At 51.9% G+C, this 24987-nt stretch overlaps 5 protein-coding genes and 1 non-coding gene across 6 annotated transcripts; 4 read left to right on the top strand and 2 right to left on the bottom strand.

Moving 5' to 3' along the window:
* Positions 1-1220: 1220 nt before the first annotated feature.
* On the top strand, positions 1221-3476 carry COL26b_004994 (uncharacterized protein; the record flags this gene model as incomplete). The annotated part of the gene is made up of 8 exons (XM_053177851.1): positions 1221-1407; positions 1459-1492; positions 1546-1807; positions 1864-1990; positions 2049-2296; positions 2349-2562; positions 2627-3381; positions 3441-3476. The coding sequence occupies 8 exons, from the start codon at positions 1221-1223 to the stop codon at positions 3474-3476; spliced, it is 1863 nt and encodes a 620-aa protein (XP_053038160.1).
* Positions 3477-4533: 1057 nt separating this feature from the next.
* Positions 4534-6441, top strand: COL26b_004993 (uncharacterized protein; the record flags this gene model as incomplete). The annotated part of the gene is made up of 3 exons (XM_053177850.1): positions 4534-4662; positions 4721-5609; positions 5675-6441. The coding sequence occupies 3 exons, from the start codon at positions 4534-4536 to the stop codon at positions 6439-6441; spliced, it is 1785 nt and encodes a 594-aa protein (XP_053038159.1).
* Positions 6442-11655: 5214 nt separating this feature from the next.
* Positions 11656-11728, top strand: COL26b_004992. Its single transcript has one exon. It is a non-coding gene; the product is annotated as a tRNA-Lys (tRNA).
* A 493-nt stretch (positions 11729-12221) lies between these two features.
* Positions 12222-13178, bottom strand: COL26b_004991 (uncharacterized protein; the record flags this gene model as incomplete). The annotated part of the gene is made up of 3 exons (XM_053177849.1): positions 12222-12395; positions 12449-12998; positions 13090-13178. 3 exons carry the CDS (start codon positions 13176-13178, stop codon positions 12222-12224), a joined length of 813 nt encoding a protein of 270 aa, XP_053038158.1.
* Positions 13179-16149: 2971 nt separating this feature from the next.
* On the top strand, positions 16150-16866 carry COL26b_004990 (uncharacterized protein; the record flags this gene model as incomplete). Its single annotated transcript, XM_053177848.1, has 3 exons — positions 16150-16366; positions 16430-16494; positions 16585-16866. The coding sequence occupies 3 exons, from the start codon at positions 16150-16152 to the stop codon at positions 16864-16866; spliced, it is 564 nt and encodes a 187-aa protein (XP_053038157.1).
* A 407-nt stretch (positions 16867-17273) lies between these two features.
* Positions 17274-23696, bottom strand: COL26b_004989 (uncharacterized protein; the record flags this gene model as incomplete). Its single annotated transcript, XM_053177847.1, has 4 exons — positions 17274-17930; positions 17985-22459; positions 22510-23113; positions 23169-23696. 4 exons carry the CDS (start codon positions 23694-23696, stop codon positions 17274-17276), a joined length of 6264 nt encoding a protein of 2087 aa, XP_053038156.1.
* Between the last annotated feature and the right edge of the window lie 1291 nt (positions 23697-24987).

Genomic DNA, 24987 nt, shown 5'->3' with positions numbered 1-24987 from the left:
AATTCCATGTTCTTCGTGTACCTTATCCAATGTACAGAACCCAGCGAACCAGACAAATGTCGAAGTTTCCAGCCTGTCCGTAGCATGGTGCCAAACAAGCAGGTTGTCAGAGGGGCCGAGGACCAACTGCAGCCGCACCGGCCGGCAGGGTGCCGACTTGGGGAGAAAATCGTGGAGGAGCAGGATGCAGGAAGCAACCGGGATTAAGTGGGGGGTTCCTTGTCAATGAGTCGCGGACCCGGGGTACTTGGGATGCCGCACTCTTTTTCAGGGACGTTTTTCGGCGATGGGACGAAATCTGGCTATCGGCGATGATCCTCGATCGCCATGTGTCACTGCAGATGAGGGTGCACGATGATTCCGTACTATGCAGTAACACTCTACATGTCTTGGCCACGGGAACTCAAAAGACTATTCGCGGCAACTTGGAGCTCAGCTGGACAGTTTGTCAGCATCTTAGCGGGTGAGTTATCGCGGGGCGAAGCTCTTCCTCTTGGCTAACGCGCCGTTTCAACCAGCATGAACCTAAATGATTCAATATCCTTGCCTTTCGGCAAATCGTTCCCAGTCGACTGCAGGCGCAATCTCCGGGCGACCATTCCCAGAAACCGGCTTACAATCCACTTGGCTTGTCAACCACGTGTGGCAGTTACAGTTGTCTTCGCTGACCGAGCCATCGCTAACACAGCATTGCGCCACCCCAAGACCTTCTGAACTGCCAATACCAAGCTTCGGCTGATGTTCGTAAGGGACTTTCACCCGTCCGATTGCAGGTTCCTCCTTGCCTTCCTTGCGGGTCTCCGTGCTACCCAATATGTCGTTCTTACCCGTTCTGTTGGCATCGTCGCACTATGTCACGTAATTCTCTCAGTACCAATATGTCGGCGTCCCAGGCCTACAGCGCGCTGTTGTCTCGCTTGTCGTGCTTCCCACCCCCTGACTCTGGTGGAGAAGAAAGCTGACAGTCGGCAAGTAGGAGCGGCAGCATCAACAAGACAGGCAGGTAGGTCGGCTGCAAGCGCGCATGTAGTTTATTATCAGATGGTCCAGTCCCATCTTCAGGGGCAGGACCAGATCGTATACATATCGGGTCGTCCCGAGTCGATACACATCTGCAACTCTTTGCGTCTCTACTCACTCGTTGTCGTACCCCTGTACATACGCACAAACATTCATTCTTTTTTGTCTTTTAAGAGTTGAATCGGCAGAAAACAGTCACCATGGCATTCGTCGTGAAGATGGCTGTAGCTGTGGCAGCAATGCCGCTCTACGGAGCGCTTGCTCGTCCGTCCTCTCCTTGTATTAAGCGCGCAAACGAGTCCAACCTGCTGCCGAGTTATGATTATATCGTCGTTGGAGCCGGTGCGAGTGGTTTGACGGTTGCCAACCGACTTTCCGAGGATTCGAGTACGTCATTCTGGAAAATGTGGCTGAATTGCACCAACTGACTCGAAACAGATGTGTCCGTTCTGATCATCGAGGCCGGCGAACTGTTAGTTGAACATAATTCGTATCTTAACAGCGATACTGACAGTCAGCCTACAGTGACGCGGGAGAAGATTTTGTGAAGATTCCGGGTCTGGCAGGAGGCGCTATTGGAACGAAGTATGACTGGAACACGACTTACATCGCCAACGATGCGCTCGGAGGCCGTACCGTTTCTATTCCCCAAGGAAGGGTTGTTGGAGGCTCAACGAAACTCAACCGAATGGTCTTCGACAGAGGTTCCAAATCCGACTATGACCGCTGGGAGGCGCTTGGAAACACTGGCTGGAACTGGGACTCTCTTCTGCCGTATTTCAAGAAGGTGTGCCAACTTAACCGACAACGCGATTGACCGGAGGGGATGGCTAACTTGGCTAGAATGAAATCTTCACCCCTCCCAAGGCAGACATTGTCTCCGAATGGGGTGTCGAGGTTGACGACTCTGCTCACGGCAAGGACGGTTTGATGCAAGTCACGTACTCTCCATTCTTCTGGCCCACTACCAGTACGTTATTGCTGAGAGAAACTGTTTGCGGTTATTTTGGAAGCTTACAATATTACAGAGTACATGATTGATGCCGTTAAGGAGCTCGGCATCACTGTTGCCAAGGATCAAGCCAATGGAAGCCCCATCGGTGGTTACTTCTGCCCTCACAACCAGGACCCCACGACAAACACTCGTTCTTCCGCCAGAGAGGCTTACTACGACAACTTCACCACCAGAAAGAACCTGCACCTTCTTACCGGACAACAGGTTACCAAGGTTTTGACTACTGGTTCTGGCGACTCAGTCACTGCGACCGGCGTGGAGGTATGACTCCTGTCTTGCCTGACGGGGCTCTCTGAGACTAACGGATTCGCAGTTCGCCGCCAGCAAGGGTGCCAATGTCCAGACTGCCACCGCTAGCAAGGAGGTCATTCTTGCTGCTGGTTCCTTCCACACCCCTCAAATCCTCCAGGTTTCTGGTATCGGTGACTCTGCCCTCCACCAGAGCATTGGTGTTTCCACTGTTGTCGATCTCCCTGCTGTCGGCCAGAACTTGCATGATCATGTTCTTCTGACTGTAGTTAACACCAGTAGGACTTCCCTTCCAATCGTGCGTGCGTACAAAGAGCCGGCGAAGCTAACATGATGATTTAGTCAACACGACTCTGCCCGTGAGCAGCCTCCTGACGAGCAATGAGACCTTCGCCGCCGCCGCCCGAGCCGAGTACGACAGCCAGCACACTGGTCCCTTCGCATCCCCCACCGGCGACTTTTTGGCTTTCCTCCCTCTGTCCACCTACTCCCAGGCTGGCCAGTCTCTGAACACCCAGGCCACCTCTCAGGACGGCACGACCTTCCTTCCTACTGGTACTCCGGCCGAGGTTGTGAAGGGTTACCAGGCCCAGCAGAAGGTGCTCAATGAGCGTCTTCTGGCCACTGACTCCGCCCTTCTTGAGGTTATCTGGTCCGACGGTGCCATGGTGCTTGGTCTTCAGCACCCTTACTCTCGTGGCAGTGTGAAGGCCTCCTCCAGCAGCACATTCGACGCCCCCGTCGCCGACGCCGGCTTCCTCCGCAACCCTCTGGACGTCTCCCTTTTGACCGAGGGCGTTAAGTTCACTCGTACCCTCACTGCCACCTCCGCCATCAAGCAGCTGTCTCCCGTCGAGGTCGTTCCCGGTGTCAACGTTACCAGCGATGAGGCCATTGGCGACTTCATTCGTCAGCAGGCTTCAACTCTGTACCACCCTGTCGGCACCTGCAAGATGGGCGCCAAGGAGGAGGGCGGTGTCGTGGATGGAAACCTGAAGGTCTACGGCGTCAAGGGTCTGCGTGTTGTCGATGCCTCTATCATGCCTTTGGTTCCTGCCACCCACATCATGACAACTGTTTACGCTGTCGCTGAGAGAGTAAGTTGCGCTCCAGTGTTCTCTAGTATTGAATCCCACTAACAGTGACTCCTTTGCAGGCTGCCGATATCATCCGTGGCAAGACTTCTGCCTGAGTATCTTCGATGAGACTCGACGAAGCTACGTGATGGAGCGCGTTCGTGCACCAATTCTTTTCTGGTCATACTTCAGGGATAGAAAGTACATATCAATTCGCCCTCACCTCGGCAACAAATGCATTGTATTGAAAGCGTCGACAGCTGGTAGTAAAGATTTTCGGTGACTGAACATCCGTGTGGTACCCGATATGAACCATTTGATTCTGGTGAAAATATGCCGTAGTAGTTCTCTTCACGCACCCTGTTGATCATCGGCGATGGCTTCGTGAACACGATCTCACCATGATAACTCAAGACACCAACTGGTATGGAGTTTCTCAGAATGGTAATATGCATGCTTCAAATATGTGCGCTGCATGAACTTGGGCACATTGTCTCGAGCGAAAGCCTCCCTTTGACGCAAAGAGAATAACAAGATTCAAGACACTTTTCCCAATGGCAAAGTACCTCGAGCCTAACGCCGTACTCGGGCGCAGTGCATGTTCTCCAATCAGGAATTTTTCACTTATATTTCCAGTGGTGCTTGTGTCTCGCTTGATATATAGAAGGCTGGGTAGACACCGTTGCCTGCGTGGCTCACTGCGCGCCTCTCACTTGGGGGCTGTCCGAGGCACCAGCTGAAATGCAAGACATCAGACACCCGTCTTCCCCTCCGTTTAAGCTTGGGTATCCTGGATTCCATGCAAAGGCGGCAAGGTTCATCTTCCCCGCACCGGACTAACATCCGCACATCTCCAAGAAGAATGACGTCCAAGACAATTGATCCCAGGGCTGCTCGGACATGTAAGATCAGACCATTGTGCAATTAAATCCCCGACCAGGAATTTGTTCTTCATGAACGTGAGAAGTTGTAGAGGTGGTCGACTTGGAGAGAGGATCTCATTACATTGACAGATTTTAATAGAAAGCCGCCAGGGGCGCGCATCGCTCAACGTCTTCTTGCGCAAGCCATTTTGGTCACGAGCACAGAGCAGCCTTCCTCGGACCACCGTATTGAAAATTCACCACCTCAAACTTTGAGATACTCCGCATCGCGGGTGCACATTTTGCCATCATGCTCAAAGTTCTGTTTTCTTTCGCGGTTCTAGCGTTGTGCGCCGTTGCCAGGACCGAGCATGACCTTCCGCAGCTGAAGCTTCCGTGGGGTACTTGGGAAGCTGCCCGATTTCCAGGAGACGAGGATGTGAGCAAAGAAAAACATTATATGTGTTTGACCTGTGATATCTAATCAGTTCATACAGATATACGTGTTTAGAAACGTGCGCTTTGGCGCAAAGCCAGAACGCTTCGGCGCTCCATCATTCCCCGACTGGGAAGACGACAGCATTCAAGACAGCAGAGGCGGCCGGAGTTGCATCCAGATCAACCCGAACGGACTCAAAAATCCACCTGGTGGGAGAAATCTGATTTACGAAGAACCCGACACCAGCATCATCGAGGATGAAGACTGCCTCTTCCTTGATATCTACGTACCAGTCAAAGCTTTTGACAAGGATTCCACGCGCCTCCCCGTCGTCGTTTGGCTCTATGGTGGTGCGTACGCCTTCGGCAGCAAGGATCAATTCAGTCCTCTTTACACAGGCCAGTCTCTTCTTGAGGCGTCAAGATATGGTACCATTTTCATCACTGGCAACTATCGTCTAGGTGCATTCGGATGGCTCGCAGGCTCCTACATGGAGGACAGCGGGCTGCCGAATGCCGCTCTTTATGACCAGGCCCTCCTTTTTGAGTGGGTTCAGGAATACATTGATCAAGTTCAAGGCGACCGATACAGCGTCAGCGCCTGGGGCGAGTCGGCCGGGGCTGGTTCTATCATGCATCATTTGATCCGGGAAGACGGCGAGAAAGACCCCAACTTCAACACGTTCCTAGTCCAGAGCCCCGCATTTGAGTGGCAATGGGATAACTCCAAAGACGGGGCGCTCGATAAGGCCTACCGGATGTTCTCTGAACTGGCTGGCTGCGGAGACAAGTACGACATTGACTGCTTGCGCAACGCCAGATCGGCCAAATTGATTGAAGCAAATCAGCAGTTCTTTGGCAAGGTCAAGCAGACTGGCATGGCACCTGTCGGGCCTTCTGTTGATGGCAAATGGATAAGGACTCTACCGACAATCGCGTTTTCTCGAGGTATGTCTCTGTGATCATACTCCATCACTTTTTGTAGGAGAGAAGACTCTAATTTGACAAAATAGGTAACTATTGGGATAACATCTGGTCCACTGTCGTCTCTCACTGCGCCAACGAGGCCCAGTCATTCATACCCGCAGGCATGGACTCACAGGCAAAGTTCAACTCTTACCTGGCCATGATGTTCCCCGGGGAGAAACTTTCGCACATTAGAGATCAGATACGTCAACAGTACAAATGCTCGGCTTTTCATCATGACAACTACACCACATGTTTGAAGGAGGTGATTCAGGATTCTACTTTCACCTGCAACACCCGAGACCTTTACGATGCCTACTCCGACAGGTCATATATGATGGAGTATGCATACCCTTTCAGAGTTCTGGCTTACCATGCCAGCGACTTGATCCCTCTCTTCTCAAACAACGTCCAGCAAGTTGTGGGCCTCCTCTCCAAGTTTTTGAGGAGCAGATTGCTGGCCAAGATCTACGCCAAAGTACTTGAGGGCCTGGTAGCGACGCGGTACAAGGCATATCTCGCATCCTTTGCTATGAATGGAGACCCGAATAACCTACCAAGAACTACGCGACTATACTGGCCTGTGGCGGATGGTAACCACGATAGGCTGCGAAGTGTCCTCCAAGTCCGCGCCCCGGGGTTTCTCCACTCGGCGTTCCGTCTGACATCCGATGACCAGAATTCGAGGAATAGATGCGAGTTCTGGAACGATATCGCTCAGCAAATCGTAGGACTGAAAGACGGCAAGGTTACTGTTGAGAACGAAGAGCAGCTGGTGATTCATAAGCTCCCTTCAATATTTGAGGAGCTCTGAGGATGATGTCCACCGAGTCGCCCTTCATGGATTTTGCATGATGATAAGCTTTGCTGAGTGGGAAGGTAGACATCAATTTGACTTATTTTGCTGTTCGTCACTCGCCTGGAGAATTTCTCCAGGTTTCTCTGTGGTTATCAGAGGTCGTTCTCATAGCAGCTAAACCTTCCCTGTGGGAACACCGATACCGACAACTCTAAGTACGTTTCTAACATCAGCTACCTCAAGAGTTGTAGCTCAATGCATTATGTGAGAGTCCGTTGTTGGCAACTTCCTTTACATCATGTCATGCTTATACAGAGAATGTTGCTTCGGGGCCAACAGGACTTTTCAGCCGCTTCGCACCTTTTGCCAATCGAATTTATATTCGTTACTCGTCACCGCGAATACTGCCTCTGTGCACGAGAGATGAACCATGACCACCAATATATCCGACAGCAATTCCAATAGAAAGAAAAATCATTGCCGCAAAAACTTGTAATAAATAGTGGCTTTTATGCCGGTTTTTTGGATCTGAAGCCCTGGGGTCAGCAAAGAATTTGAAACACGGTATCATGATCCGGGTACATACTGCTCATCGTAATGACGACTCCCTTTCTCTTAAGTGCTCTGACGATACAATCATACAATTTCTGGTCTGTATCGAGGCTGACACCTATTCCGTCCTGGGGCAGAATATGCATGTATGTCAAACTTCGAGTTCTCGCCCGCGGGTGTGGAAGTCCCAAGTTGATGGTTGCCAGTTCCAATGGTGTAATACCGAAACCACATTGCCGGTTCACATCTGCCCCGGCCTCAATCAACATCTCTAGTGCCCTAAGCTCCCCTAAGTCGACGGCATATATAACAGCACTGATACCAAGGCAATCTTCGCATTCGAGAGCAAGGCCGGCATCTAATAGCTGTTTAAGGTAAGGTTTCCTATTCTTCGTTGCATCTACCACCTCCGAGCCGCACCTTTGGCCGTGGTCTGTTTTGGCGGGTTGTCCATCCCTCCGACCATACCCATACTCTAGGAGGGGCGCGATTACAGGAGGAAGATGTGCTTCCCATCCCATTGCGGCGTACAAAGCGTTGTGACTCTCGTGATTCGGCTGTCTCAGTAGCCACGGCAGTACCCAAAGTTCTGGGTCTGGGGAAGATCTCTGGATGCCGGGAATAGGCTTTCGTTGAGTGATGAAAGCCCAGCGCTCGAGCAAATCCTCCAAAACCGAGGCACAAAGATTGGTGCTCTTAGATACCCATTCCACCTGCTCCAAGCTAGCTCCTGCCTGAGCAAGAGCCATAACCACTTCCAGGTTTCCTTTTCTGGCCGCATGACGAATGTATGTTTTGCCATCCGACATCTCCGTTTCGTTGACGTCAATGCCACATTTGAGGAAGGGCTCAATCATGTCTACGGTACCAAAAGAGCACATTGTTCTCAGAAAAGTGACTCTGTCAAGGCTGGACGCACTCTTTACCCATGATGCTTGCTTTTGAGGATCCAGCTCGGGCAGATGTTCGATGCGGGGACGGATACTAGATGAGATCCCGATAGGTGTTCGTATCCCTTGAAACTCAGCTTCGAGCTTGCTCTTAAAGGAAGGGATTGATCGTGCTAAAGACGCCACGAGCCACAGGTCTGTCGGGCGAAGATTCTGAAGCATGTCGAGGTCGATGAACTTATACAGAACCTCATCGAAGTAATCGAATCCTTGAGGCATCTGGAACATCAGAAGACATGATGACTGTCCAACTTTGTCGCAAATGGAGAGATCGGCACCATTCTCTATGAGAATACTTGCCATCGGCTGCATCCTCTCATAAGATTTGCTGCTTTCTAGCATGAATTGACAACACTGCATGAGTGGAGTTCTAAGTATACGTTAGTGAGCCATTCCTATCGTAATGCGCCCGGTGATTCGTCTTCTTCGTAAGCGTCATACTTTCCACTTTGATTCAGAAAGTCCACGTCAAATGCTTTAGTTGAGCCTAGAATGATTCGGCAAAGCCCAAGCATGTCAATGCCCATGCCGTGTCTGACAACAATCTCCTGGTTGCTTGTCAATATCGCCGTTTTCTTTCATCTCTTCTGAATACTTACATGAAGAAGGGAATTTCCTGAGGGAGCAAGAATATCGGTTGGGTGGGCTCGCCCTTCCGTAAACATCTCAAGAATGGCCGAAAGATTCCCAGCATTTAGGTGTCGGCGAAGATCTGGGTCCTGGTTGTAACCATACGTTTTCGGTACGAATTTGAACTCGCCGGAGCAGGATTTCTGAAAGTATAACCGGGAGACTGACTTGGTCCAAAAGCCGCACGGGTAAAGAAACACATCGAGGCACCAACTCTTCTGTTCACGTAAGGCCTTCCCTCTCCGGGATGTGGTGGTTGATGTCATACGACGAGCGGAAATAATTCCGATTGGTATGCGAATCGAATAAATGCAGCATGTCAGTTCGTGGGCTAACAATTCAACTTTGCCCAGAAGACTGTGGTTGTAGTCCCAGCCTTGGACGCGACCTGGCTCCGAGTTGACGACACTAGCGTCCCACTTTGGCTCTGCGAGAATCGATCCGCGATGACTGATGGTGGATTTAACGACGCTTCTTGCTTGCCACTCTTCGGGCTCTATGCATGGTAAATGATCGATTCCTTTGGCTACAATACCCCGGAGCCCGATGTCCAGATCTTCGTCTTGTACAAGGAAAACACTGCCAATGGGAGAGGCTTGCGGCAATCGATGTTTTTGAGATTTCAGCTCAGACAACAACTCTCTCTGACGTTTCCTAAAAATAAAAAGGTTAGTTTTTGGTCATCGAATACTAGCAGAAACCTATATTAAGTTGACGAACTCTTGTACAACGCTGAGCATGAACGTGAAGAAAGATTGATGATCAAAAAGTCTCTTTTCGAAATTCTCTATATCCTGGTTGGAAAAGACCTTTTTAAATCGTGCCCGTATCGATTTGGAAGTCTTTGTGGGCTTGTTGAATTCTTTTTCGAGTTTTTGCAGCGCCTGCAGCAGGCTCTCTAAATCAGCTTTCACAGCGGCAGTTTGGTCTTCCCAGGGGACTCCAGTATCTGGCTTCTTGCTGATGAGCTCTTTTTCTGGTGCACCCAAGGCCTGTATCTCATCCAGCACATGCTTCAGGCGATGCATGGCCCCGGAAATGCGCCTGATCTCATCTGACGCTTCCGATAATTGTGTTTGCAGACGATGTAGGGCGCTGAAACTTTTCAGCAGAAGCTCCCCGAAGCTGCCAACACTTGCGACAAACGCGAAAACCTCCATCTCGTCGATGCGTTGTTTAGATAGCTGATGACGAGTGTTTCTGTGATACTGTTACTTGTTGTTGTTGTTGTTGTGTGTCGAATGCTGAGCGTTCTTGTAGGTTGCGCGCCAAGTGCCCGTGATGCTCTTTGGCTAGAAATGGGAGGATAGTGACACCGTTTGGTTGCGATTGGTTGCGGGACAGAAATATTTAGAAAGTATTTGCTTTTGGCCCTCGGGTGACGGGTCAGAAAGATCGGAACGTAGAGCCTTCTTCGCATGCCAAGACAATATAAGCATCCAACATGTCATTTTTGGGGAGAGACCCAGTTGCCCCCAATATCTAATAGGCCACCGCCATCTCGACGTGCCGCATTGTTTCCTCATTTGAATCTTGGGCGCATGGACAACTCATAACGTGTGACAAGAACGAACGAATAAAAACGCTCCATCTCTTATGTGCCTCAACTTCGCATGCCATGCGGGCGCCTCACGCCTGATTTGAAGAGTGTTTCGGTGTGAATTATGGGCGGCACCTCATCTAATAGGCCTCCCTTTTGCAGGCGGCCTCCGCCAAATTGATGATGGCCGGGGGTGCCCGTTCCAGATGCCCCTCATCCAGTTTTGATTTGCTGTGGAAGCTGTACCCGAAAGCCCGAGAGCCCGAGAAACGAAGCCTTGGCTACTACAAATGATGGTCGGATCCTGTCTCTCCTACAGAGTTTTCACGACTGTGAAGCCTTGTCTAGCACCGCTTTTTCCAACTCAGTAAAATGGAAACGCCTTCAATTTTAGCAAGATGGTGTTGGCCAATGTCCCTCTTGTTCAGTATTGCCATCATCAATGGATTAGTTTTGCTTTCCCGGCGCTTTTCTACGAAGCCTCGAGGGCCAATCTCTCTGAACTCCCCTGACTTCCAAGGGGTGCCTGAAAAGAACGTTTCAACAGAGATACCAGCCTACATCTGCTCTTCGGATAATGACAAGATTCGTCGAGACCAATGGGTTGGCCGACTTGCAGAATACGCCTTTCGAGAACGACATCGGGGTCGCTACAACGTGCTAGTGATCCATGACAGTCTCGAGTACTACTTCAACAGTAATTCGATAGAAGAGGACAAGATTATTCACTACTCGGACCCCCGCAATGGCGCACTCCCTTACCGTCTCCTCGTATTTCATGATGGAGAAGTGGTAAACTTTGGGGACGGTGGCTACATCAATTGGACATTTTGGGGAGACTTTACTCGACACGGTGTTTCTTCAGTCACATTTCATCCGAAGAAGAAGGACGTCGAGTCTTAAGACGACCATGGTTTTGTAAGGCCGATGCGGCCGGGGGTAATGTCAGCTCTTCTTCACGAGTGAGAGAGTAAATACGCATATATTCAGAGGAAATCAGTGGTACATCACAAGATTTGTTCAATTTGCCAACAATCAATCAAATTAACAGCCGCTAATTCACTTGGTTGAAATATTCGCTGTTGAAAAGGAATATCTTAGAAAATCCAATACAGCACCAGCTTTCATTTAAGCTCCTCACAAACCATGGTCATGGGCCTATGATCAAAAGATATACCAATGAAGAAGAGAAAACCCCAGCCATCGGGAACACATGCCTTGGACGTCTAGTTCTGGGCGCTAAAGTTGCCGGAAGCTAGGTTGCGGCTACCTAGGTTGCGGCAACCTGTAAAGCATGGTGGTTCGTCTGTCGCTTGAGCCTGAACTTGCTTTGAGTTCTGTCAGTTCTCGACTCTTCAGGAGCCAGGCATAACCAGCACATCCAAACGGTAGACATAGTATCCAGAGCATCAAAGATGAATTTCACAGCCTAATGCAGGCCGAAAAAGGTGCTAGGCTTCTGAACTAACCTACTAGCTCGCTTAAATGTGTCACGCTATCTTCATAATCCACTTGAGCTTCGGTGGTCCCCAACCATCAAACAAGCTGGGTTCAGTCGCCCGGCTAGCTCAATCGGTAGAGCGTGAGACTCTTAATCTCAAGGTTGTGGGTTCGACCCCCACGTCGGGCTCAATTCCCGTCAGCGATTGGCATCCAGTTTCATTTTTTGTGTTTTGTTAATTTTGGGAAGTTTCCTTTCCTCATGATTGGGAGGTTTCAGAGACGTCACGGTGCCACGCCCTGTTTGTGTGAGAAACTTTCGACCTACCCCGGGCGGGTGGCCGACAAGCGAGAGCGTTAGTGGTGGGGCCGTGGCGGCCCCATACAATCGTTAACGATTCCGGGGCTACGGTAGCTCCTAGTCGCTCCAGGACTAGGGAAATCATTGATGCCGGCATTGCGGCGTCGTATTTACGCACCTTGCTTCTCTGGCATCACGATGGCAGCAGTGTGAGAGTAAACCTCATAGTGCCTAGAAATAGATGCCTCCAGGCCTCGCTATGGAGATTGTTCTTATAACTAACTCACTTGTATCCCGCTGAACCCCAGAACGCCGTGCTATGCAAGCTTGAAAGAAGGTGTACCGCCAAAAGTATACTTTAGAAGAGGTTTGTGTGTTCGTGTTACCAGTCCACCGCCCAGCCATTCTTTTCCAAGAACATCTCACACGCCTGCCTGAGTCCAAGATTGGGCCTCAGCTCGGATGGCAAAAGAGGTTCCCTAGTCAGAGGGTCGCTGGGGTGCCTCCTGAGGTGTTCCATGATCGAAGCCCTTTCGTAAGACTTTCCAGTCTTGGTCTATAGAAACCAGTCAGCGATGGTTGAGGATCCATGATGGCAATCAAACTTACGATGACGGGGTCGACCATGATGCCGAAGCTAATATCGTCAATCGCCCAATCCGGAACCTCGCCTCTCTGTTCCTCCACCGGTCGGCTCTTCTCAAACGTCTCTCTCAAAAGCTGAATCTTCTTGTCCCACTCCGCCTCAATCTCCTTCTTCTCGCTGTCGTCCATGGCGTCATCAATGGCTTGCTTGCGCTCCCTTTCCATCATCTCGACGATCTCGTTCTCCATCTGATGTGCTTCGCGGAGGCGGTGCCTCTCCTTCCAATCCCACCGCTCCTTCTTCGAGCGGAGGACTTGTGCTGTGATCGCCGCAAGAGACTTATCTCCAGTCTGGACGCACAGTTGATGGGCACGTAGGGCATTTGTAAGGGCCGATTCGTAGTCCTTCAGCGCAAGCTGGGCCTGGGACAGATAATAATGGGCTTTCAGGTTATCAGGGGCAAGGCCCAGGCAGGACTCGCAATCGGAGACGACCGAGTCCCATATTTCGAGCTTTAGACGGGCCATGGCGCGGTTCGTGTAAAGGGCTGGATTCTTAGGGTCGGCGATGATTCTGTTCGATGTCCTTGTCAGCAACTTGTCTCTACGTACTAAGCTCGCCTGGCATGCTGGACAGGGTCAAGTTGGAGAAGATGAGTGCTTACGCCTTAGAATACAATGCCTCTGCCCCGGCATAATCGCCTGACTGGAAGTGGCGGTTACCCTCCTCCTTAAGCTGGATTGATCTCGACATCGTGAATCCTATCCTGTCGGCAGTGAGGCCTACGCACTGGCGTGGGAAATTGATACGATGGGTGGATTTGTCTAGGTTCGTGTCGATTGGTAGTCGTGAATCAAGACTTTGAACTGGAAGGACGGAATGCAGTGCGAAGATGACTGGCCAAGTGCAGTATTAAGTGGCCGTCGGCAGGTGTCGTCGGGAAGACCAGTGCATGGAACGAGCAAGAACGGAAAGAAGGACTGCTGCTGCCAGAGAAACCCGGAGATTATTCGACTCCAGCGCAGAGCATGTAGGTGTGTGTTTCGATCGGTCGGCGGGGTGGATCGGGATGTCGAGATCGGGAAGTTGTATGAGGTACGGGAACTAAAGTAACGCCCAGCAGGAGGAATTGGGCATGCCGACCGATGCTCCGACTCAGCCTCGTGGAGTCAGAACCTATATGAGGTGTGGTGTGGTATTTGCTGCTGCAACCACCGAAGCTGGTAACTACTGATGCTGCTGCTGCTGCTGGATGGCAACCGGGTGCTTGCTACCTACGAGGTCGACACCTTCAGGCGGGACCCCGCCAACAGCTGCGTCCTTCCGCGTGGTCGGATTGGATTCTAGGGGTCTTTGCTCCTCCCCCGACCCCACTTTCGCCCGGGAAGCGCGGGTGAATGCTGCGTTCTGGAATCTTCCGCTTAGAAACACATGAGTGGCTTGCGCGCTCGGTAGAATGATGTCCGATCACGTGCTGTGGCTGAGGTCGGCCGACTCGCCGACTGTGGGTCAACGACGGCGCCGGCGGAGTGGGTTCCGGTCCGGTGCCTGCGCCGGCTCGCGGTTCCAGTCAAGGGTTCAACCTGAAGGTCGTGGTGCCCAAATTCAATTGACTCAATGCATCGTGCATCACTTGACACAAAGTTTGGGTTCCATAATCAAGAGAACCCCTTCGGTCTCGAGCCGCGTGAAAACTCAACTTCAGCATCCATCAGGGTCGGAACCAGCAAAGTATTTAAAGCAGCAATCTCTGTTAGAATTTCAGATCGGCACACATAGCAAACCCCACAAACACATCAAGCACTTCAAGATTCGAAAACCATGTTGAAGACAATACTCATTGCTGCTCTCGCAGTTTTTGCAAGAGCTGAGCTAGTAATCGACCCTAGCTCGATTGCAGCATCCCACCAAAGCTTAGCCAGTTGCATGGACTCGCTTCCTTCAACAAACAAAACAGTTCTCAACATTTTCAAGGGCCGATGTCTGTCTGCTCGTGTCAACGACGACAACGTGCTAGAAGCATGTTGCGTAAGTCGAGAGGGGTGGGAAAGGGCGGCATTGCCTCTGGCAAAGTGCACAGCTTTTGTTGGCGAAATCGGAGAGCAGAAGCTTATGTGGGGAAGCAGCTCTTCAGAACCGTAAGTCGCGTCTAGGCTCTTGCCGGTTGAGTTGCAGAGTGATACTGATAGCGTGACTCTAGGAGCCTGTCTGAGCACTTCCAGATAGGGCATTGCACATGCGACCTCCTCCAACTCCAAGAACGAGAACTGGCACCAGAGGCAGTCAAGTGCAAATGCTTCAGCTATCAACCTAAGAACAGCAGACTTTTGTTGGGTTATGGAGATATCGACAAGTCCTCTGATAATTACATGACGCATTTTTCGGGTCCCCTGCCTTGGGTTACCGCAGACGGGTCTATGGACTGTGCAATGTCAAAGGCCTATATCCACAAATTCTTCAAATACTCCCGTGAGGAAAACTAAAGAGATATCGAAAGTTCGCCATGTCAGAGCTAGGCTAGGTGGCATGTGGCATGGAACATCTCAATGCGGTATCGGTGTTTAGTAATTAGCGAGGGGCGGATTTGGAAGAAGATTTCTACGAAATTTCCACTTTTTAGCTCACAGTCATACTGCGAGATCCTACTTGCACATGCAATTCTATGATTCCATTTGAGAGAACTTATTAGAGATCTAGCCTTCGAGCTCAGTCCAAGTCACGTAGACGAAATGACGAGTAATCATGTCCTGAGGGTTGGGTCTTGTCTCTGCAATTCATCTTAACCCGTCCAATGGTGAGGTTTGGCAGCGAGGTTGATCATACCTTCGCCAATGAATCGCGGTCTTCAGGCGGTTTTCAATTAGTTGTCTCGTTGTCTCTGTGTGAGAAACTTGAATAAACCGCGTCGTTCCATACCGAGGCAGAACGTGACAGTAGCTCAGGCTAAGTCGGAATGCAAATTCCATTTTCTTCTGAGTTGTTTCATATCGTATTTTTAGCCAGGTAGTCATGGATATGCCCTTGCAGGCTGGGGCTACCTTAATACACTACGACCGGGCACCGGATATGACACCGCAGCGGGGCTATCAAACCTAGTCTACTTTATCCGAGCCGGCCTATGGGACGTGGCAAGAAACCAAGTAAATCGCTGCCTGCGCTAGTTGCTCGCAATCAGCGGGGTGAAGTTCGTCTCTCATTCCTCTGCCCGAGATATTCGTTTCCCATGCCGAGAATAGCCAAGCCTGCTACCTGGACGCAATGCAACCCGGAGCCGCTGAGTCTAGCCAACATCCATCCGTCGCGGCCGGCTGCGTGTGGATGTGACGCGGAGCTTTTTAGATTGTCTTATGGGGTACAATCACTGAAGAAATTGGGACTTTTCCACGTACAAAGCGTGCAGCAAGATCGAACTTTCAACCAGTCGCCTTGTGATGTTGCCTCGGCTCCGTTGTAAGGATTCAGTTCCTGGCTTGGGGAATTGCTAACGGTGGATGCTTGAGCTTGGCAATATGTAAATAGCAAACGAGCTGTTGTACAGCATACACGTCTTACAACCATTCTAAGAAGAAAAGTGGCCTTGAGTGGCCTAACAGCCACATAAATTTGCCTATAAAGCCTTTCGTCGCTCTACACCTTTCGTCTGGTTCTCCTTCAAACCAGCAAGTCATATTCTAGTCCCTTACTTCAACTTCAAGTTCTCCTTCAACATCGACCATACTCCAAAATGGTCAACTTCATGCGCGCCGCCGGCCTTCTGGCAATCACCCCTCTTATTGCAGCAGCCCCAACTGTTACGGATGCTGGTATTGACGTAAGAGCCGTCGATGTGGCAGTGCCCTTCTCTTTTGAGAAGTGGGCTGAGGATATCATTGCCAACCCCAACGGAAACCACCCCTCGCCGGAGGAGGCTATCGCCCTCGCGTTCAACCAGACTTCAACCGGTTAGGAGAACTGATCCCGGCCGTAGAAGCATGTGAAAGAGGCTGACATACTCGAATCTGTAGATGGTCTCGAGAAGCGTCAGGCTGATGTTAGTTGCACCTTCGACAAGCCTGGCGGCGCTGCTTCGGTCAGTACCACTGTCCCCACCTCCCTGTCGTGAAGTCTTCACGACGACCCTCGGGGAGTATGTGTGGGCTCACTAATATCTCGAATTCAGGTCGCTGATGCGGTTTGGTGCATTGATTTCATCGCTGCCCGCGCCAATGTCGCATGCAATGCTGTCGTCAGCGGTACCTCCTTTTGCAGCCGCGGCCAAGCTCGGATCACCGGTGTGCCCATCGGTGGAAACCCCCCCAGGGATACATCCAGCCCTTGTGGCAACGTTGCCCGCTCTGCTGGGCAGATCATGGATGCCTGCACCCGCAACGGCCTCGTATATGGACAGAACAATGCTTGGGGCAACGGCAACATGAGAGTTCACATCCGCGCTGCTTTCTAAGTTAGCAGTGGTCTGTAGCGGGGGTCAGAATAGTTTTACGGAGGCATAGAGCTTGACAAGCGTTGAGTGAGAACTAGAGACCTAGAAGGAGAGAATCCGGACGTAAAATATGAAGAGTGGCAAAAGTTCGTGGTCCATTTTGCTTTGACTTCCCAAAGCGTCGAAGACACCTCGAGAAAACATATTGGGTAAACAGGGCATCAGAAGTCACGTCATAACCATGGTCTCCGTTGAAACTACCAATGTTCTATGGGCTGGCCACGATATCAACGTAACAATGTGTTATTAAACTAACTCAATGAGATGCAAGCTTTTAAGCGGTGGGCCTCTGAGGCTTCTGGGTAAAGCGTAACAATGATGAGCAAACAAAAAGGAAATCGGAACATGAACCCCCGTTCACGGGCTGTCTAGTAAGTTGTCACCTCCACGCTGGATCCATAGCTCCAGCACCTCCATCTCTCCTTCGCAGACGCAATTGTAGGCCTCTTGAGCCCTGCACCTGCCATGTCGGCACCTTCAAGCTTCCATTCCATAGGCCAGGTAAAAGCCTGGTTGGCCTCCCTCTTCTCATCTGCAGCACTCAGTGTAGTCCACTGTTCAACCGCAGGTGTGTTCAGCTTGCCGTACCCCTTGACGAGGCGGCCATACACCTCCTTCGTATTCCTCAAACCGTCGCCACGAGAAGCCCAGTTGCACTTGCGCATGCCGTCGAGATGGATGTCAGCAGCGTTTCGGAGACGCTCGTCCTTGTCGGCACCGCTGGTGGCAAGTAGATGCTCTTCGAGATCGCACACGACGTCCTGATGGACGTGGGCGGCGTCGCGAAGACGGTCGCCACGGCGGAGAAGCTGTGTAAGGCGGTTGGCAAAGTCCAGAGCTTGGATGTCCAGACCGCCACGGGATTGGCGGACGTTGTAGTAGAGAGTGTCGCAGAGGTTGATTGCCTGGTCAATATGTCCCGCAGAGATGTGAGCGTTGACGAGGAGAGAGCCAATGTTGAGGACCATATCGGCTCGCCACATGCGTTGCACCTCCCTGGACTGCCAGAGAATGGTAAGAAGGTTCTGTGAAATGGTTGTTAGCTCAATCTGGTTCACAGTTGTCATACAGTAACGTACCTCGAGCTCGATGTAGTTCTTCTGTTCGCCAAGGAGGTAAACCAGACTCTTGACATCTCTGGGCTCAAGGCCAGCGAAGTCGAACCTGCGCTCCTTCATGGCGGTGAACACCATCTGCATCACATGTCTGCTTGTAGCAATAGAGGATTCCTTAGCGTTGTCATTGGCAGACTTCCAGGTGCTCACGCCAATGCCAGCAAGAAGCTCAGCCAAGCGGAAGCCCCAAACAAAGTTATTGCCCATGTGGTAAAAGCGTTGAGAGTTGGCAAAGCTGAAACCGACCTTGGCCACTTCGTGGGCTCTGTTGATGTCTTTCTCCTTCTCCATGAACCTCTTGGTAACCGTGTAAGCGGCCCTGCATGAGACGAGGCCGAAGTCGATGGAGTCTCTGTCGGCAGCAATGCCCTCGCCGATCTCGCTGAGCAGGCCGACGTAGAAGTCGGAGCCAGCTTGGTTAGTTGCGGCGGGTCCGAGATACTTGGAGTACTTGGATGTGAACAGCGAGAAGAGCTTCTTGTCGAGGACAGCCACGAAGCCGGAGCGGCCACGAGACTCCCAGACAAAACGAAGACGAGCAGCGTGTTCGATGACGACCTCAATGTTGTTGGTCTCTGTGAACTTGGACATGACAGTCATGTACTGCTCGTACAAGATCGTCTCCAAGAGCACGTCCGCCATGATCTCAGAGAAGCTGTACGACACCTTGGAGTCGACGTTCAAGGCCTGCTCAAAAGAGATGAGGAAGACTAAGGACACCTTAGAGACCTTGCGATTGACCTTGATGCTAACATCCTTCTCTCCACCCTCGAAGCCGGGGAAGAGGAGAACGTAGCGCAGCTGGCGAAGGAGATCGTGACCGTGTCGCACCATGCCGCAGGCGATGTAGATCTGGGCCAAGGAGGAGGCGGCGGTGTGCAGGGTCGTGGAGATGGTGACGGTCGTGATGATCTCCATGACGGACGCCTGTAGCATCTGCACGATGGCCATGTGGGACTCCTTAGTGCCGAGCTTCTTGTACAGAAGGGTGATCTCCCGGAGTTTGGCGAGAGTAGTTTCGTGCCACCAGCCGAACTCGATTCTGAGCTGCTCGTAGATCTCGACGTTGACAGAAATGGCGCGCTCGACGGTGGTCGTAGTTGAAACTTGGCCTGTGGTAATGACGGTGACGTAGAGGTGGGACAGACGCTTCTTCATCGTGCGAACTGTCGTCTCGGTGACCACGTTCGTGGTCTTCGTCCTGGTAATGACTTCCTCATAGACCCTAACCGACTCCTGGTAGTGCTCCGAGGAACCCTCGCACACCTCTGCAAGTGCGATCATGGCCTTGATAACGATGCCGGCGGAAGCACCAAAGACCTTGGTCACTGTCTCGCGGTACTCGATGGTAAGCTTGTACCGGACAGAGAACTCGACCTTGGCGTGGTGCTCCAGGACGTAGCGGTAGCGCTCGTAGATGACCTCGACCATCTCCTCGGTGAACTGGATCTCCTTGTTGTGGTGAACGAAAGTCTTCCAGAGAACAGTACAAATCTTCTGAAGCTCGCTGTAGCGCTTCTCAAGGTGGTAGTGGTTGAGAACGATGATGGCGGCATCAAGGCCAGCAGCATGACAGCAGCCGTCGTGGGTGTAGATAGTGACAATCTCGTTGTAGCAGTCGTAGGCCTCCTTGCGACCGAGCTTGAGGTAGACAGCAGCCAGCTTGTAGAGGGTCTGAACTGTCAACTGGTGGTCGCGCTTGAGGTTCTTGCGGTAGTTCTGAAGAAGCTTGTTGTAGATATCGATGACCTTCTCATGGCGGTGGTACTCCTCGTAGAACTCGACCAGAGCGACGCCGGCCTCGAGTACGCAGTGGTCTTCGACGCGAAGGGAGTGGAAACAGGCGTGGAAGATGCGGAGGTAGATCTCCTCGGCCTTGTCGAACTGCCTCTGCTTGTGGTAGCAGCGAGCGAGACCCCTTGCGACGGAGACGCGCTCCTGCACGAACTCGCCTTCGATGGTCAATTTGGTGGTAGCAGTCAGAACACCACCCCAGGTAACCTCCAGAGACTTGCGAATGATGACCTCTGCCTCAGCCCAGTTCTCCTGCCTGAGGTAGAGGTTAACGAGGGCCATGCAGGAACTGAAGAATCCCTTATTGACCTTGCCACCCTTGCAGCGGTTGTAGGTCGTCTCCCAGACCTCCCTGGTGACGGTTTCGACCACAGTGGTGGTCGTTTTGGTCTCGACGGTGGTCTCAATAATCTCCTCGACAACCTCGGTGATGATTGTAGCGGTCGAGAGTGCCTCCTTGTGTTCAATGGTCTTCTTAGACTTGAAGTAGCCCCAGACCCTGCTGAGCATCGACATGGAGATATTGATGATGCCAAACGACTTGGCGATGACGGCCAGCTCCTTGAAGCGGATGACCATGACCTCAGACTCGAAGTTGTGGTGCTCGTACTCAGCCCAGAGGCACACCAAAATGTTGCAAGCCTCCTCGGTTCGCTTGATGCGCTGAAGGAAATGGATGTATTCGATGGCGATGTTGAGTTTCTGGAGGTGGAGCTCGGCGCTGCCCTTGAGGCGGCAAGCCTCCAAGATGGAGCGCCAAAGGCTGACGTACAACCTCTCCGTCATGAGATACTGCTTGTTGAACTCGTAGGTACGAGCGAGGCTGAACATAATCTCGATGCGACGGACGTCTGTGTATGAAAGCTCCTCGGCAGCGTCAAAGAGAAGCGTGGTGTGGCGGGAGATGGTTCTGGGGTCATGGCCTTCTCTTCCTTGGAGGACAATACTCATGGAACCAGCTAGCTCAGACTCCTCCTTGGAACCCTTACCAAAACGGGCGGTGACGATGAGATGGAGTTCTCGGTATATTTCCAACGACCTCTCCTCCTCCTTGACGTCGACGTAAAGCTTGGCCAGCAACTTGGTCCACCTGATAACCTCGTCACTGTGCTTACCGCTCTTGCCTCGGTGCATCTCAATCATGTACTTGATCATCTCCTCACGGTAGGTGACGGTCGTGGTTCGCGTGGTGATCGTGATCTTCTCAGTGCAGGTAAGGAACAAGTTGGTGCAGGAGATGACGATAGGGCTGAACTTGTACAGCACGACCTGGCCAATGCTTGAAGCCTTGTAAAAGTACTCGGCAGCGGAGGTCTGGTCGGTGGTGCGTCTTCGAAGGCTTCCCAGAACGATAAGGTTCTGGAGATACGAGCGGTGCCTCTCGCCGAAGCACGTAGACCGGATGCGAAGAGTGAGATCGTGCATCTCGATAGTGTCCTTGAGCGAGAATTGCGTCTGCCAGTGGGACCACTCGAGCAGGGAGAAGAAGGTGGTCTCGGGGAAGACCTCCTTGAACTCAGTAGTAAGGGTGAGTTTGCCCTTTTGTCCAACCAAAGATGATGAGCGGAAGTGGTAGACCCAGTGCTGCATCATATACGGCACGATGTGATGCGAGTGAAAGCAATCGTCTATGAGGTCTTGAGGAAGCCCCTCCAGAGACGGCTCGTAGGTGTAGGTGAACTTCGTCTTAGCGAAGAGCATCAGAGCCAACGTCAGGTGGCGGTGAGCATCCTCAATACTCATGAGGGTGTTGCCACAGAGGCTGTGGACGTACTTCCTCACGACGGAATGCTTGAAGCGCAGGGTTCCCCGGTGCACATTGACGAGGCCCTGGGTGTTGTTGATGGGGGCCCAAATGTCGGCAGAAGGAGAGACGGTACGCTTCGACAAGGAAACGCCCATGAGATTGGTCATCTCGCCAGTGGTGAGGGGGCGCTGAGCGGCGAGCATGAAGATGAAGAGGTTGTAGGTCTTGCTCTCGCCGTACTCTTCCTTGATGTTGACCTTCTTCATGAGCTCTCCAATAACAGCCTTCACGTCAGAATTGCAACGGGAGATTGTGTCTCTGAATGAGCCGATATTTAGGCCTGTAGACAGGAGCTGGATGGAAAGGTAGGCGAAGAGGAAGGAGCCCTTGGCTTGATCGGCAAGCTGATTGACAAGGTTGCGCTTGGAGTTGTCATTCTCTTCAGCGAAGGCGCGAATGCGTCCGAGCCTGTTGGCGAGGAAGAGTTCGATATCGTCGCGCACGTGGTCAGGCGTTATGACCAGATGCTTGCTGCCACTGCCGCCAAGGTGGGAAATCGGGCGGGAGAAGGTGACGGCCTGAATGTTGGGGTGCTTCTTGAGAGCGGAGTGAAGGCGCTTGTGCAGGTCACTAGCCTTCTGAGTCCCGCCCGTGATCTCATCGAGGCCGTCAATGACCAAGACCAGGTGCGCCTTCTTGTTGATGGCAGCAAGACTCAGCTCAAGACACTCCCAAAGATCGGTCTCGAGCTTGTGGCTGTGCTCTCCCGGCGGGGTGCTGCCGAAGATAACTCCCAGCTTCTCAAAGAGTGCAACGTCACCGACGTTAGACTCCAAGAGTTGAGAAAGCAAACTCTTTAGAAGAGCAAGAGGCGAAGACTCCTCGGGAATATCGCTCGCTGGTCACAATGTTAGCACGGAACGTCTAGAATGCGACTAGATAACTTACAAAAGGTATAAGAGATGGTCTCGAAGTGAGTTCCGTGGATGGGCCTCTCGAGCCTTTGCCTCACCCAAGCAGCAAGCATACTTTTGCCGCATCCCTCATTTCCAGTGATGGTAAAGATATCATCCTGGCTGCCGAGGAACTCGTGCAGGTCGTGCTGAATCCACGTACACGTGCCGTCGACGCGGAGCTTGCGGTCGGCAACACGGCCGTAGACAAAAGACTTGACAGACTCCTTGGACGGCAACAGATGCTGTCGCATGGTGGCGATATCAAGCGATTGCTGCTTCTCACGGAGCTTGTAGGCCCACATGTGGTTGAAGAGGTGCTCCTTCAAAGACCAAATCTCAGAAACCTGAGCACCAAACTCGGCATCGAAATCAATCGTCACCGAGCCGCTGAAGATGCGGTTGATACGCTGTCTGTAGAAGATGGCGATGCTTCCAACGAGGTGAACGAGGCTGGAGAAGACACGGTCAAGGTCAGACCTGATAGCCTCACTAGCCGAGAACATGTCATGCAGCCTGATGACATGAGAAAGCAGCAGACCAAGCTCATAGAGGGCGTTGAACGTAGGCTCCAGAGCCTCGGCTTGATCACAGCCAAGCTGTATAATAGGTTAATAACCAATAACCATAAGTGATGGGCAAACGACATCTTACCTCGAGAAGCAAGTAGCAGCTTGCTAAAGCAGTATCCCGGGCGCGGTAAGAGTCGGGAATGACCTTCTTGAGGTTCTCTGCGAAGCCATCCAGCTGGATAGCAAAGAACTCGGCCTCCTTCAAAACCCGGTCCCACTGGCTGCCCTTGGCAGGCATGTGGATCAAACGCTCGTTGCCGATGTACTCCAGGTACCCTTCGAGGCCCATCCTCTCAAAGTGATCGTGGCTGACATCCTCGATCTCTCGGACGATCTTACCTTTGATAGTCTTGACAACCTCAGAGACACTCAGCATCTTCCACGAGAATGAAGATGAAGATGTAAGCTGGGATGAAGACTGGGTCCTGGTTGACGACTGGGTCTGGATCTGAGAAGAAGAGGTCGTCCGCGTTTGAAACGAGGTGTGCCTTGTGACGGCCTCATTGCCAGACTCAGAGGCAGAGTCGCTGCTCGAGGCGCCGTTCATCCTTCTGGACTCCTCCCTGATGATGTGCTTGTTGACCGATGACTGACTGCTGGTGGTTGCCATGATGGATGGTCGTGACTCTGAGATAGGAGTGCCGGTGGGTGTGATGTCGTCGATAGATCTTTCTGAACTGAAGGATTGCTCGGAAGAAACAGACTTCTTCCGTCGGCCTATGAAGATCGAAATATCAGTTGCGGCTCATAAAAAGGTATGGGAAGGAAGAATAAAGTTTTGGCTGGGCGTACTCAATGGGTTTCTGCGGAATCCAAGCATTGTCGTGGAGCTTGACTGCTGATTCCTTCATCATAAACTCGGGGAATACAAGCTGGCTTTTAAACAACGACGACCCGGGTCGGATAGCTGCCCTGCCTCGGCACCTCGGATGGCCTGTTCAGGTATCTTCGGCCTCCCATGAACCAGCACGCAGGACGCCGACGACCATGAGACGCCATTGATCGTGATCACACTATTCCCTGAGACATCAAAACGACTTGCTCTTCAGCTTGACCCCGGCGAGTGGGTGTTAGCGTCCGGTTGCGCGCTTTCCCGATGATTGCTCGCGTCTGAGAATGGCATTGCGAGCATGGGAAAGCTCACAGGGGCCCGGTCAGAGCTCGTTCTCCGGGCCAATCCCAGCGTGTTGTCGTCGATATCACTGGAAAAGAGGGGTTCGGAATGCTAAGTTTTGCCTGGGAAGAAAGAATGGAGGGTTTGATATTCTGGATCATGTCTTGATCAATCACCAGCCCTGAAGACCCAACTAGCCATACGAAGGTGTTCAGAATGCCCATCCTCCAAGAGTATGTTCACGAACAGCGTGAAGAGCCACGAAATTTGTATCCAAAACCAATCGAAGAGAGCTGTGGCTGAATATTGAATAACATCGAACGACAAGCTCACATTTTACCCCGCAAATTGGACGAAGGCCGATGAAAACAGCCGAACCCGTTCGAAAGCATCGCCTCAGTCATCGCCAACATCGTACAACACGCATGGATTATGAGCGGGCACGGCGGGATATCCGTTCCCCGCTTCCAAGGGAAGCCGCTTGAGCCGCCGTACCGTGGGCTTGGTAGATCGCAGGTGGAGTACGCGTACATCAAGGGAATGGACGTTTAGAAGCCAGTCCAGAGGAGGAAGTATTATTCAGTGATGGCCGGCTCAAAGAGGCAATGGGGCGCCCACGAACGGGCTGAACCGGCCTAACCGGGGCACCGGCGCTAGACTATCTCGGGTCCGGGGTTGTTGATCGACCGCCCGGGTGAAACCCGAGCATACGAAAGTGTTGATGAATCAGCTCCTGCAAGGGATAGGCGACTACTGAAAAGTGGCTTGAGCTTGGCAACTACCCCGT

The sequence above is a fragment of the Colletotrichum chrysophilum genome, assembly GCF_026319265.1.
Source record: "Colletotrichum chrysophilum strain AFK26 chromosome Unknown scaffold_32, whole genome shotgun sequence".
In the NCBI taxonomy this organism is placed as follows: Eukaryota; Fungi; Ascomycota; class Sordariomycetes; order Glomerellales; family Glomerellaceae; genus Colletotrichum; species Colletotrichum chrysophilum.
The sequence above is the reverse complement of the archived record's forward strand: the minus strand, read 5'-3'. Positions and strand labels throughout refer to the sequence as shown.